Genomic DNA, 15042 nt, shown 5'->3' on the forward strand with positions numbered 1-15042 from the left:
AGCAGATCTCTGGGGTTTTGTTTAGCTTCTATATTTGTTACATAGTTGCTTAGAGTTGCAGCTTAGAGGCCTGCAGCGGCAGGCGGGGAACGCTGGAGTCCTCCATCACTGAAGCAAGCAAGCCTCATGTTAGTTTCAAGCTGCCTGGCTGCCGGCCGCCATCTTGGCTGGCAGTTAATTTGCATATTGCCCTGATTAGCCAATGGGAAGGGTAGCGGTTGTACACCAATTACCATGTTTCTCTTTTATTAGATAGGATTCTTGGCTTCATATACATTACTGTAAATTACTCTTTATTTCAGTTAGTGTAAACTTCATTTCTGACTGTGTTTTTTTTTTTTTTTTATGGTTGCCATGCCTTTTTTTTTTTATGCTGTTGAAGTTCTTACTAAGTTCATCTAATCTTCCCCTAAGTTCATTGAGCATCCTTATAACCAGTGTTTTGAACTTTGCATCTAGTAGATTGGGTGTCACCATTTTGTTTAGTTCTTTTTTTCTGTTGTCTTGTTGTGTTCTTTCATTTGGGACATGTTTCTTTGTCTCCTATTCTGGAGACAAAGTAGTTTCTATGTATTAAGTAGAGCTGCTAAGTTTCCAGGGCTTGGTACAGGGGCCTAATGTAATAGATGCCTTATAGTGTCCAATGGCTTAGCTCCCTGTCAGCTGAGCTGGGCATTTCAGGTGTGCCTTATCCACCTCTTGACTAGATAAAGGTGAATCAGGTACAATATTTACAATAGAACTTGGAAAGGGATATGAGAAACCGGGTACAGCTCTCCCTTTCCTAGCTACCTCTGTCCTCAGAAAAAAACACACAAACATGAATAGCATATAGAATATGCACCCTTGAATCTGAAATACTTAGAAGTATAAAAAGAAGTATCAGATAAAGAAAGAAGGAATTAAATGAAAATTAACCTGCCTATATTGGAGCAATACAAGTTCTTGACAGGGGTGCCATACAACGTATAAGTATTAGAAAAGAAATGTCAGGCAACCATACCAAAATATGAAACATAAAACATAAATATTACATAAAGAAATAACTTAAAGCAAAATAACCTAAAGAAGCTGGCTCCCTGCTTTCATTTTTGCTTTCCTCAGCATTTCTGTGCATTCTCCACAGAATACCCAGAGTCATCATTTCAGAAAGTAAACCAGATTACATCTTAACACTATCCAATGGCTTCTCGTCCAATCATAATAAAGTCCAAAGTCCTCACTCCCACACTATAGTCCCATATGCTCAGATTTCTGTCTACCATGCCAACTTCAACTTATATAATTTATCCCTTATGTACTATATTCCAGTCATTTTTGTCTTTTTATTATTTCTAAACAAATGGTCTTTGTGTTTCTTATTTGTTGTTCATTGATAGATCAGATGTTAACTTGTCAAAGAGGCCTTCCGAGAACAACTAATTTTGCCCTTTTTTTTTTATGCCCCACTGGCACTCCATTTTATCATCTCATTTATTTTATACTTGTTTATGGTCTTTCTCTACCCACATAGTAAAATCTATGAGGACAGGAATCTTGTCTACCTTTTTTTACCTTTATATTGCCAGTGCCTTGATTAGAGTCAAGTATAGAGTGGGTGATAAGAAAAATTTAGTTGAATGAAAAACTTAAATTGAAAGTGGCAGCTAAAAGTGCTAAGAAAACAAAGTGAGGATAAACAAAGTCATTAAAGAATGAGTACATCATTATGTTTTCTGTATATAATTCTCTTTTATGAGCAAAAAAGAGAAAGAAACTCATAGACACAGAAAACGTGTGGTGATTGCAGGGGGGAGGTTGGTGGGTGGAGGTGGAAGAGGTATAGGGGAGATAATTAAAATAGAATAGAGTAGAATCGAATAGAATAGAATCGAATAGAATAGAATAGAATAGAATAGAATAGAATAGAATAGAATAGAATAGAATAGAATAGAATAGAGAAGAATAGAATAGAATAGAATAGAGAAGGAAAAAAAGAAAATATTTTATTTTACTCTAGGTGTTTTTCTTTAAAGTTTAACTTTCAAGGAACTGTAAAAACACACTATAACAACATGTATCGTAAATAATCTTTTATGAGAATGTTTGAGAAAATACCATAAGTAAAATTTAGTTCTCAAGAACTTGTTATACCTGGTAACTATGGACTTGTGAATAGGATTAGATAATTTTACCAAAGTTACTCTCTCAATTTAAATTGTGTTCCTCTGTTAAATGGAACTTACAGATCTGTCATCAACTAAGTATTTAAAATAATTTTTAAACTACTGTTGTGTGTTTAGCACTAAATTAGATACTGTGGGAAAAACAAAAGAATATTGATGCTTTTTATCATATCAGAGAGAGGAAACTTTACAGTATAAATATTTAAGCAGTAACTAGACATATGTTCTTACTGACAATCCAAACTTTCACCAAATCTTTTACATAAACTTGCATCTAAGTGAATACTAGCAAAACATTCCTATATGTACTTGTCTATTTCCTCATTATTACTTAACATGCACAAGATGTAACTTGTGTTATGTCCATCCTGGGTATATCGGTTTCATATTCTGCCTCCTATTATTTCCTACTAGCACTAGCTATATATTATTCTGTTAGCAAGTATTACAATGACAAACTTCACTATAAAGTTAAGGCTATATGATACTTAGGCAGAGCCAACTCAAAATTCTGAATTGACCAATGGGTAAGCCTGATTCTACACTTTAATACATTTAGACATTTAATTATTAGATTGTAAAGAAAAATAGGACAAAATGCGTAAAGAATTATGAGATTAAAAATTAATCTGCTTTCACCTTGTTAAAGATCTATAACATCTGAAATTGTTCTAAGAAACTTCCCCATATCCATCAAAGATAATACAAACACTGCTTTTATATTTCTTTGTGTGCATTACACTGATCTCTCTTTTTTTAAGTATTAACTCAATATATTTTTCACTAAAAATAATTCCAAATTTTATTGGTTCTCTAATTTAGAAATCTAATTTCTACAGTTTTCCTTTATATAAATCCACAAGTAATAAGACTATTTAGACATGTAAATTATCTTCACCCTGACCTGTGTGTCTCCGTAGGTTGGAAGATTGTCCCATACACCAAAAAGTTGTGGGTTTAATCCCTGGTGAGAGAGTGTACCAGAAGGCAGCCAACTAACTGATGGATGTTTCTCTCTCACACTGATGTTTCTTTCTCCCTCTGCTACACTCCCCTCCCGTCTCTCTAAAATCAAAAGGCATGTCCTTGATTGAGGATTAAAATTAAAATCTACAAATTGTAATTTTAAAAATTTTAAAGTATATCTTAAAAAATAAATTATCTTGTAACTATTGTATTAATTTTAAATGTCATTAGCATATCATAACAGTTTATAAATATTTCCATAACATAATATGAGAACGAATAATCTTAAGCCTCATAAATACAACAGGTTTACTTCTAAGTATAATTCAAATTATATAAAATAAACCTGCTTTTATTATTACTAATAACCAGAAACTTAGGTTGGTTTAAACAACATGACAAAGTAGCTCAAAACCTCCTGTTTTCTTTATAAAACTTAAAACTGTACCAGCCACACATTTATAATCACTTTACACATATTAACTGAATAAACAACCATAGTGATTGTATCAGAGTCTTCTGTATGTCTCTCCAAGGATCAATAAACTACAAAAGGTTGTTAAAACATGCATCTATCACAGGATGAGTGTCAGCACTTTAGGAGACAAAACCATAAAACAGAAGAGAGTAGTTGAAGTTTTAGAAGTCATGTAATAAACAATTTGAAAGCAAAAATATGTAACACCTCCCTCCACAATGATTCAATCCAATATTTATATTAATCATTACTCAGGGAAAACCAAAATATAAAGTACAATTGCACATGTAGACAGTTTTATTTTAGTAAACACATTTTTCAGTTAAAAACATAATAAATGTACTTACATGAAATACTGGTATATTGTACTTTTACTTGTATATTTTTTAAAAACAAATGTAAAAATATTTTATATGAAGGATACAATAAAAAGTTAAATGGTATGTAAGAAAGTAGGTTTTTGAAAGAACTGTTAACAATTTAAGTATAATTATCTTACTCAAGAATTACAATTTTAATTTTAATTTAGGAGACATTTGTATGACAGTAACTATTCTACCAGTATTTAAAGATGTTTAAACAAAATAAGTACAGGCTTTTGTGTAATACTTTGGTGTATATTTAAAAAAATGTGATGATAATTGGTAGGTTTTATTATTTTAAAATATTATATAACTATAAATTATAATATAAATAAAATAATTTATAATATGAATAAAGCAAAATATATTTATGAATCATATGATTCATAACTTTTCATGTTTAAACTTAATTTTCATAATATACTATTTTAGATATAAAAAATAGGCTCTTTTTAAAGAAAAACTGCCCTGATCTATTCATACTCAATTTGTGACCATAAAAGGATATCATTTTTATTCTTTATATTTGCCTTCTGTAAATGGGTTTTATTAGCAATCTTATTTACACTTTTATTCTTCCAGGACCCTGAGGTAAACCTATATCTCTTAAATTATATTTATGTGTTTGAAATTTTAAGTATAAGTTGCTGTCAAAAGAAATGTATTCTCCTTATTATGCCCAGAATAAACACCTAAGAGACCCAGGAGAATCGTAAAATGCAAAAGACATAGGCACCTTTGTAACACGGTCTCTTAGAAATGGCCTGTTTTGCAATCTGATGAGTTGTAAAATAACAGGTCATTCTACCACATTCATTGTTCGGGTTTTAAACTTCTATAATTCTAACACAGAGTAAATGTTATTTCATTTGTTATTATGCTATAGCCTTCTAGAAATACTTTCATTTATGCTTTCAGAGTCCCAAATAATATTTTTATGTGAGTAAATAACTGATTCCAAAATGTTTACCCTATATATTTAGGGCTGTTTAGGATATTCTAAACTTAATACATTTGCTATCAGTATTTCAACTCTGAAATGAAATTTAAATGACTTCCTAACTAAGACATTAGTAATATTTTGGTACAGAGAATTAGGTTATTATGATTAAGATGATAAAAAGATGTTTATTATAAATGACTTATATTCCAAGAATCCATATTTACTTCAAGAATTTCTACATCTAGAAAAATGGGCATGGGGGTGTAGAGGAATGAAGGCCAAAATAAAATTGGTAGGAGGCATACTGGGAGGAACTGAATTGTCTGGCATTGAGGCAAGAGCTGAGGGGGCAGTTTTCTTCCAGACAGAAGTGCTGACAGAGAACACTGATGAGCCCTCACCTCACAGAGCTGGCAGGCGGGCACGATTTCTGAGACTCCATCAAGCTGGCCCACACTGTTTTCCCTATCCTGGTGATTCCCTGAGACCCCACCCCACCCAACCCAAATTTCAGAGCCATCCAAGTTATTTCCAGTGGCTTTTCCATACCAATGGCATGCTACATCTCCCAGGCTTGGTAGAGTAGCCTAATGTAGTAGGCGTTCTGTAGGGGCCAGTAGCATAGCCTCCCCAATCACCCGAGCTGGGCACTCAGGTGTGTCCCCCTTGTGGGCTGTGTACACCCTCGTGTTGTAGTTGAGCCTTGATTGTTGTTGGCAAGTCAATGGGAGGGATTTACTCCTAGGCCTATAGGCTGCAGGGATTAGCTATGACCACAATGGAGGATCAGCTGTGCAGGACCCCATGCCATGAAGCAAGACTTGCTTCAGTGGGGCTCTGGTGACCACTGAACCATCTTTTGAGTGGGTCCACTGTGGAGGAGGTTGAAGCTATCCACCAGTTGTACTGGCTCAAGGGCTCCCAGGAAGTGCAGGCCAAAGTCAGTTGCTCATGTTCTGCCATGGGCCACTAACATGAGCTACAGAGAGATCTGTAGATGGCTGCTACTCATGTTGGGCTTGGAGGTGCCCAACTGCAAACCAAGGCCAGCTGCCACTAGTGCCTGGTCTGGGGCTACTAAGCAACAGTTAAGGAGCAAGGGTATGCCAAGGCCAGATGCTACTTGTTTAACAGACTTCAGGAAAATCTGAAGATTGAGCCAAGACAGGCCATTCATATGGAAATGCCACTAGAAACAGCTTACGTGGGCCTGCAAGATGGTGGGGTGGGGTCTCAGGGAATCACCAGGGCAACCCCAGATTTATGGAGACTCAGCTATGGCTCCTGCCTATTGGCTCTGTAGGGGAAGAGCTCAGAAAAGGACAATGGGCTTTTCCAGCACTTCTGTCTGAGAGAAGCTGCCCCTCCAGCTCTTGCCCTGATGCCAGAAAGTTCAGTTCCTCCCATAAGTCCCTGAAGCCTGCCGAGCTCTGCCCCAGTGCTGAAACTCAGAATAAGTGTCTGTAGGCCCTTTACGAGGAATACCTAGGACTCCAGAAGCCCTCTGTTTCATTGAGCCACTATCCCTGCTTTTTACAGCCAGAAGTTATAGGGACTTTGCTTCCCTGCACTAGAACCCTGGGCTGGGGTTGGGTGTGGTGCTGGGATCTCTTGCTTCTCAGTGGTGACCTCTGCAGCTGAGATATGCCTCCTGATTTTTATCTGCCACATGTAGGTGGGACCAGCCCATTTAGCGTCTCTGCCCCTCTAAGCAGTATCAATGTGGCTTCTTTATATTTTTAGTTGTAGGAATTCCACTTGGCCAGATTTCACACAGTTCTGAATGACGGTCACTCTGCAGTTCAGTTATAATTTTGATGTGGTTGTGGGATGATGGGAGTATTGCGTTTAACTATGCCACCATCTTGAAAGGAAGGCCCCATTAATTCTAACTTGCTAATGCTTATAGCACTTGATAATATTACAATCCTAGGAAGCAGCTATCATCATCTCAATTTTAAAAAAGAAATAGCCTGGCCTGGATGATTTGGCTCAGTGGAGGGATGTCCATCCATGAACCAGGAGGTCATGGTTTGATTCTCGATCAGGGCACATACCCAGGTTGAGGGTTTGATACCCAGGATGGGCTGTGCATGAGGCAGCCAATCAATGATTCTCTCTCATCATTGATGTTTCTCTCTTTTTCTCTCTCTCTCTCTCTCTCTCTCTCCCCCCCCACTTCAATCCTTTCTGAAATCAATAAAAACATATTTAAAAAGAAAAACAGAAGGAAAGAGAGAGGTGAAGGAAGGAAGGGAGAAACAGAGAAAGAATGAAAGGAAAGAAAAGCCTGAAAAGGTAAAGCAAGTTATTTCAGAACCAGATGGGAATCTGGGTCCCTCACACTCCAAAACTCTAGTTATAATGTCCAACTGTTTAAATGCAGAATGTATTCCTTTGTAACATATATTATAACCTTTCACTGATTTCTATTAAATTCAAAATAAGCTCATTTTGACTTATTTTAATAGTTTTCTTATTCTGAAGTATCTGTTTAAAAAAAGGTCTATTTTAATCTTACCCGTAGGATGATAACAATAATTTGGAGAGCAGAAGTCCATAGTTGGAATGACTAGTGTTTGAATTAGGACACACAGAACTTGTGTAGGCATGCCGTAATATTAATTTTGTGAAACTCTGATTACAGTAAAAAATAGCTACTTTTATCTGAATGAATGCCATTCTCTACATTAAAAAAAGATACTTAAAATCTCAGTACAAAACATTAACACATACATTGGAATCCTCTTTGCACTCTTTTAATGTTCTAACACTTAGTTACTATCCCTAATCTTTGGTTTGCTTATCAAAACCAGTTAATTATCACAAACCCAATGCTCTGAAAAATTTATATTTAAAAGAGCCAATGCTTTTGGAAAAAAAACACACTAATTTATAACAAGGTACTATTTTTCTAGAAACATATACTTACTTCTGCTTTCTTACGAGCTTCCATTGCTTTCATAAGCATCATATGTTGTCGCCTTCTCTCTCGTTCCTATTAGGCCAGATAAAATTAGGAAAATAACTCAATGATTGCTAATTTTCACAGGTGGATTTTCAAATGGAAAACAAAACAGAACAACAACAACAAAAAAACTCAGTATAGCATGTTTAGCATTTATAGACAAGTCACAGTAAATACTAAATATAAGACAAGAATGGCCAGTCTGTGCATGTTTTAGTTCAGGTTTAGAAAGCAAATACAAGAACAATCAAAAGCAAAAAGGTAAAGCAATGAACATGGAGACAGTGTAAACAGAAGCATACAAGATTTACTTATGGTCAGTTGTGATGCTCCTTCAAAAGCTGGCAGAACAAAAAGCATAATGGTTGGCTGGAACAGGTCAGTTACCTTACATCTGCTATTAGAAAAACCACAAATATGTACTATAGCCAATTAAACTATTGGTTGTGTTGTTCTTAAATTTTTAGATCAGGCAGAAAGTGATTTATAATCACTTTAACGTCATGATTTCAGAATTATTTTTATTTCAAGTATACTATCATTTTGTACGTCCAATAAGCCACCAACAAATTAAAGTTTTTTTTTAAGCCTTTATACCAATTTAAACTAGTCGTGGTTCATACACTGACACCAATGAAATGGGATAATCCTATTTACTGATGTCTGCCACTTGATGCGCTATTTAAAGCCACAAAAGCTGCACCAGGGGCTAGTAAGTGGAATCTAAAATGCACAATATAAAAATAAGGTAAGCACTGGCTTACTTTGACAATCTCATTTTCTTTAGAATAAAAAAAATCAGAGTTATAATATTTAATCTTTTTTTTTGTTCAAATCTATCTGGTCCCATTAAAGGGATATTTCTAAAATTAATTCTAAAATTTGTCTATAAAACCAGATTATATTTCATATTCTCTCATCAACCTAACTCAAAATTCCCATTGTATTCAATGGCAGTTTTGTGTCTAGAATGATGGGAGAATATGGGTCATAATTGTCTCAAATTGTATAGTGACCTAACTTTCACTGTGACATCAGTAAGTAAATTTATAGACAGCAACCTTATATAAGGCTTGCACAATTCAATTAAAAATCTTGGAGATGGATCACACTTCTTGATAGACAGACAAGCAGATGTATGCAATGCACTGTGCTGTAAAGCCATGCAGCAGTATGTAATATGACAGCAGCCAGTGCTACACTTTATGCATTGCTATGACAACCATATATCACAACCAAATCACAATGCGGTGTTAGATGTACAAAAATAAACATACCCATACCATATCTAGTCTATGCCTCTCCAACTCCTGGTAGAAAGAGTTGGCACAATATTATGAAACAGAAATCACAGAGTCACGAAACCAATTTTTTAACCCCCCAAAAGACACCAATACCAAAGCAAGGCAATAAACTGTAAGATGAAGGAAAAACTTAAGCAGGAATTATATTGGAAATATTTAAGAAAATATTTTGAAGATTTTTTTCAAAATAGATTTAAGAAAAATGATAAAATGTACATTTCAACAAGTATATAAAAATATGTATACAGACCTGATGCTTCAGAAGAACAGCTTGTTGTCTTCTCATTTCTTTTTCCTTAAAGATAAGAAACTTTTAATATATAATTTTGAGGGAAGATTTAGAACATGCTACAAGTATTAAAAATTCCTTTTCTGAGATTCTATAGTCTTCCATTAGATTAAAACATAAAATTGCAAATATTCTATCATTTTAAAATTATAAAAAAGCAATTTTATGTAGTTCTGCCTAATACATAAAAGCTATGTATGACAGTAGCAAGGATCTTTATTCAGTATCCAAATAAACTTAAAATGCAGTGACCTAACAACAGCACACTTCAATCGCAAGTTCATTGGCGTGACTAGATGGTCAGCGCATGTCAGATACAAATGGCACATGTATTTTTTTTTATGATTTTAATACATTATGTCACAACCTTCAAATCTAGCTGATAACAACTCTCTACACTCTGATTATAGATTCCCAAATATACTCTATAATTAACAGCAGCTATAACATTTCTATATGCTGTATGTACATGAGAGTGAGAAGAGACAATGGGATCAGTTTGAGATTTTCATGCACCATCCCTAAGGGATGTTGCTTAAAATAAACAATTCTATGAGTGTCACCAATTTAAATATTTTATATAAGGTAAGATATGGATAAAATTAATATTAAGGACAGCCATGAAAGGGGATAGAGTCTAAAGAACAAAGTCAGAGAGGAGAGTCTATGTGGGAAAGGTAGCAAATAGTTCCCTGGCTTGATACATTGTGGTGGCTGTTACCAGAGCCATAGGATCACTCAGCTGTCCTGTATTTCAGTAATCAATTATCAGAACATTGGAAGGTAAGGAGTGGATTGTGTAAGGTACAGGTGTCCAAGTCTCTTACACGTCATGCCAGAAAAATCAACACCCCCAAACAACACTTGAAATTACAATAATTAACAATGGCTAATTTTATGATGGTAAATACCAGTTGATAAAGGTTTGGTTTTTGTTTCCTTAGCCTTTTCATTTTTAACAGTTAAAACAGGACATTAATAAAGAGAAAGTTATAATTTAAGGAGAGAATAAGATTTGGGACACAATTTGAAACATAAATGACACATAATGGCTTGGGGAGATCATTCTTATACAGCAAAACCATACACAGGTATTACACAATAGTTTGCATTTCTGATTTGATGTCTGCTATTTAAAGAACTCAAAGTGCACATAAAACCTGTATAATAAAATAAAAATATATAAACATACACTACACATACAATAAAAGCACACATTATACACAGGTATCTCTGCTAAACATCGTCTTGGTCATTTTGAGGACAGCTACTTTTTTCATATAACTGATACTGGAATAACATCATATAGCTTTTACTTTTGAAAAACGAAAACTCTGATTCTCATCTAAACTAACCTTTATTCGTTTCTCGGCCTCCAATAATTTGGCATTTGCCGCTTCTTCCTTCTTTTTCTTTTTCGCCTGTGCATGCAAAACAGGTCTCAAAGTCATGCAACAGCACCACAACTTCAAAATAATCTCAGACTTGAAAACGGAACTACATGCCTCACAAGGTACAAAACAATATGGAACATACAGACAGTAACAGATTTCACACAGTAAACAAAATTATATTTAACACTAATTTTATTTCTAATAAATAAACATTACGATGTATAGAAAATTCTTAAATTTGTAAGAGTATGTCAGCTTTTCTTATTTCCCTACTCGATTAAAAGTCTGAAACAATTGAGTGTTTGTTACTTTAAAATTTAATTTCTGGTTTTTAAAAGTAAAACATGATCACAATACAAATTAAGAAAATAGGATAAATTTTAACGGATAAATACAAGTTATTTAAAGAATAAATCAGTAACATTTTAAAAGCTGCACAAATCTACTTTATTTGAAATAAAAAAATACTTGAAATCTGAGATTAAGAAAGCCATTACTCAGTAACATTTAAATGAAACATGGTAAATTTGATTTTCCCTACTTGTATATTGTGGTTAAAATCAAGGTGGTTTTTTTTTTAATAGAATGGAAACATAATTTTTCATGAAGCACATTTTGAATATCAGGATCATGCTATCAAATCTGAGCTTTATAATCTTAAGTCGTTACCTATCTAATAGCTTCATAACTACCTCGTAGTTATTCTCAATTTAGTTTAAGATAGGGATATTTTCTATTGGAGGGGTTTAAATTAACTTATAATGAGAAAAGAAATATGTATATATTTTTAGAAGAAAAAAAGCCTGTAACATAGAAAACTTCAGCTACCTGGAGTCCTCAGGGAATAAATTATTCTATAGAGCAGGAGTTTCCTGAACAGGTGAGAGATTATAATGAATAACTTTAACATTAAAAGTTTATTTTCACTATTTTGGATGGAAGTAATTTTGAGATATATGCCTGCTTAAACATAGTACACTAAAAATTTGTTTTTTTCTTGATTACTTGGAAAAATTATTCTAAACATCAGTTATTATATGTACAATTTGATTGAGTAATGTCTTTCAACTATTAAACTGTTGAAAATTGCTTGCTATTCAACTAAAAGATTAGACTGTTACTAGGCCTTTAGATATGCTGTTTGGAGTTTTTCTTTGTTTTCCCTTGCTATCTTTTGGCTATTGCTTTTGCTGATGCCAAACAGGTCCTCTATTCCTATCAGCTAGTGGGAAAGATGGATATATTGGAAGCCAGAAAACTAAGCTGGTTAAACATTTAAAATTTATTTTTACTTTTCTAATGTTTTATTTCTAAATTAAAAGAAAACATCTGACTATAAGTCCTGATGATTTTTTTCAAAAGTAAAGAACATGAGTTTTCACCCATGATCTTCATGACAATAATATTGGCTGTCCAGAGGTTTTCTCTTTTTATGTTTTCTCAGTTTTCATTGCTAGGATAAAATGAGCTTGCTAAATAAGGTTCAGATAAAGTTTTACTATTACGTAACGTTTAAAGAGAAATTCTGATGAATATATTAATATAAGTAAGAGAACTTACATGTAAAATTTTTGTTTTTGCAGACTTTAAACTATATGACTATATTACTTTAATTATATCAAATTTAAGAATACTACCTCTAAAATTTGCTGGGCTCGGAGTTCTTTTTCCATTCTGATTTGTTGTATTCTCTTAATTTTTTCCTGTAGGAAAAAATATGATAATTAAAGATAATAAAGTGAACTAAATATCTAGTTGAAAAGTATTTAAGTGGGATGAAATAATTTAAGAGGTAAGTACAGAATTACCAAAGGTTACCATGGTAGCTATAACATTTAATTATTTAGTTTAACATTTTATATATTATGTTCATGAAAAATTAATGTGATGCTATGAAATTTCTCAAAACAATTTATAAAATACAAGTGCTAAGTAAGTATATAGAAACAAGGTAACCAAGCTAATTAGACTCATTTAACCTGTGTATCTCCTTAATAAATATTTTCAATTACAAATAATACTTACTTTGAAATAAATACAGGAGAGAATGGTAGAAAAAAAAGTGTATCAGTAATTAGAAAAGCTAGGCTAGTTCTGCTACTGTCATCCATTGCATGATCTTGAGCAAATAACTACTCTCATCTACAATAAGGAGAGTCGCTTGCACCTTCTCTGTGTGTCATCATTAAAATGCTTTTAAAAAAAGAAACAGTGCCACACAATTGCAATAGATTATTATTAACAATTTCCACAGTATAATTTCTTATTTCACATGGTAAATACCACGATGACATTGTTTTTAACTATCACAATAAGCCAAATTCAGAAATAATCTGTAACATTACTTAAAAATGGATTAATTACAATTTTATACTCTTAGGAAAGATTCATATGAGTAATTGGTAGTCACAGTGTCTAAATTTACGGTTTAGAATTTAGTGTTCACTGAAATTCTCAGAAGAACTTTACAGTTTGAATTGAAAAAAATATCTCATACTCTTAAAGCACATCATTATCAATTGCATGTTCACAAACTCCTTTAAACTCAAATTGTCAATGACGAGAATACATAGTTTTTTTTAAAAAAATCCACATTTCCCTACTTGCCAATTGCATCTGTCCTAGGATTTCCAGAACCAATACATTTTATACTGCTGTGTATTACAGTACCTATTCCAATATTCAGATGCTAATTTACCTACTGAAGCTGTACTTTAATATGTTTTTTAAACATTTCCTTTTTGCAAACTGATGCTATTGATTCCCTATAGGAGTCTACCACAGGATAATGAGACTTCTGAAATTACTATTCTGATATAAGAAGACTTAATCACATTCTATGATTTTGCTGTTGGAGGTCCTATCATAGTTTTGAATATTAATTATAGCTTGCTAAAAATAAAAACTCAAGTGTATCTTTTGTTTCATTTCCAAGTTGTAGACAAGGTTGGACTTAATCCATATTTGAAGTATTTATTTAAATTAGAACTTGAGACCTAAGTAAAGCATATACTTGATTTAATTTTTCTGCTTTTGTCAATCATTAGGTTATAAAGGTGGTATCTTCTCATGACAGCAAAAGTCATTAATTGTTCTCTTATGAACAGAGATAGGTATGGCATCTTGGGGTGAGTTCATTTAGTCTAGAGCAGGGGTGGGCAAACTTTTTGACTTGAGGGCCACAATGGTTTCTTAAACTGGACCAGAGAGCCGGAATAAAAGCATGGATGGAGTGCTTGTGTGAACTAATATAAATTCAACGTAAACATCATTACATAAAAGGGTACGGTCTTTTTTTTTTTTTTAGTTTTATTCATTTCAAATGGGCTGGATCCAGCCCGCGGGCCGTAGTTTGCCCACGGTTGATCTAGAGCTTTATCTTAACTGTCCTAGTGATTTATTTACAGGTACATATATTTGGCATTGCTGTTATTAGCATTAGAAGGGAGAAACATTATTTTCATTATTATAACTAGTAGCCCTGCGCATGAATCCGTGCGCCAGTAGCTCGCTGCTGCCCTCCAGTAGCTCCCCTTGCCCACCCTCATAGCTTGCTGCCCCGCCCTCCTGTAACTCCCCCCCCAACCCCTCTCATAGCTTGCTGCCCTGTCCCCTCCTATAGCTCTCTGCCACCCACTTGTAGCTCACTGCCCCACCCTCCTGCTGATCCGTGATCTGGTCGTTATGCAGTCAGTCATTACACTTCACTGCATAACGACCATTTCCATATTATATCTTTATTATATAGGATAATTGAGTACCTAATTAGTAAGCTGAGCACTTTACATAAAATATCATACTGATCATAAAAAAAACAACATAGAAGTTGAAATTATCTTCTTTTTACCTAAGGAAAAAAATAGTTCTTAGTAAGTATTTTGCCCTCACTCAAATAATAGCTACAGAGCCCTGGTCAGATTCCAGTGACTTTGGCCCTCTGCTTCATAATACTGCTTCAGACTTGAAGACTGTCTGGTGATACCTCTGGCCTACTAGATCAGTGGTTCTCAACCTTCCTAATGCCATGACTCTTTAATACATGGCATTAAAGGGAGTGCCATGTATTGTTGTGGTGACCCCCAACCATAAAATTATTTTCGTTGCTACTTCATATCTGTAATTTTGCTACTGTTATGAATCGTAATGTAAATATCTGATATACAGGATGGGGCC

General features: G+C 33.9%; 1 protein-coding gene across 15 annotated transcripts in view; it reads right to left on the reverse strand.

Moving 5' to 3' along the window:
- BAZ2B (bromodomain adjacent to zinc finger domain 2B) overlaps positions 1-15042 on the reverse strand; it is a 319669-nt gene that overhangs the window by 47138 nt on the left and 257489 nt on the right. For 10 of the 15 annotated variants that reach the window (XM_015565731.1, XM_006766465.2, XM_006766457.2 and 7 more), the window contains 5 exons: positions 12507-12572; positions 10831-10896; positions 9437-9481; positions 9160-9192; positions 7847-7912 (listed from right to left, as the gene is read on the reverse strand). In XM_015565731.1, coding sequence (XP_015421217.1) covers positions 7847-7912; positions 9160-9192; positions 9437-9481; positions 10831-10896; positions 12507-12572 — 276 coding nt within the window. The remainder of the gene's footprint in view (positions 1-7846; positions 7913-9159; positions 9193-9436; positions 9482-10830; positions 10897-12506; positions 12573-15042) is intronic. The other 5 variants (XM_015565735.1, XM_006766463.2, XM_015565734.1 and 2 more) reach the window with 2 other exon arrangements.

Source organism: Myotis davidii, unplaced genomic scaffold, assembly GCF_000327345.1.
Source record: "Myotis davidii unplaced genomic scaffold, ASM32734v1 scaffold59, whole genome shotgun sequence".
NCBI classification, from domain to species: Eukaryota; Metazoa; Chordata; class Mammalia; order Chiroptera; family Vespertilionidae; genus Myotis; species Myotis davidii.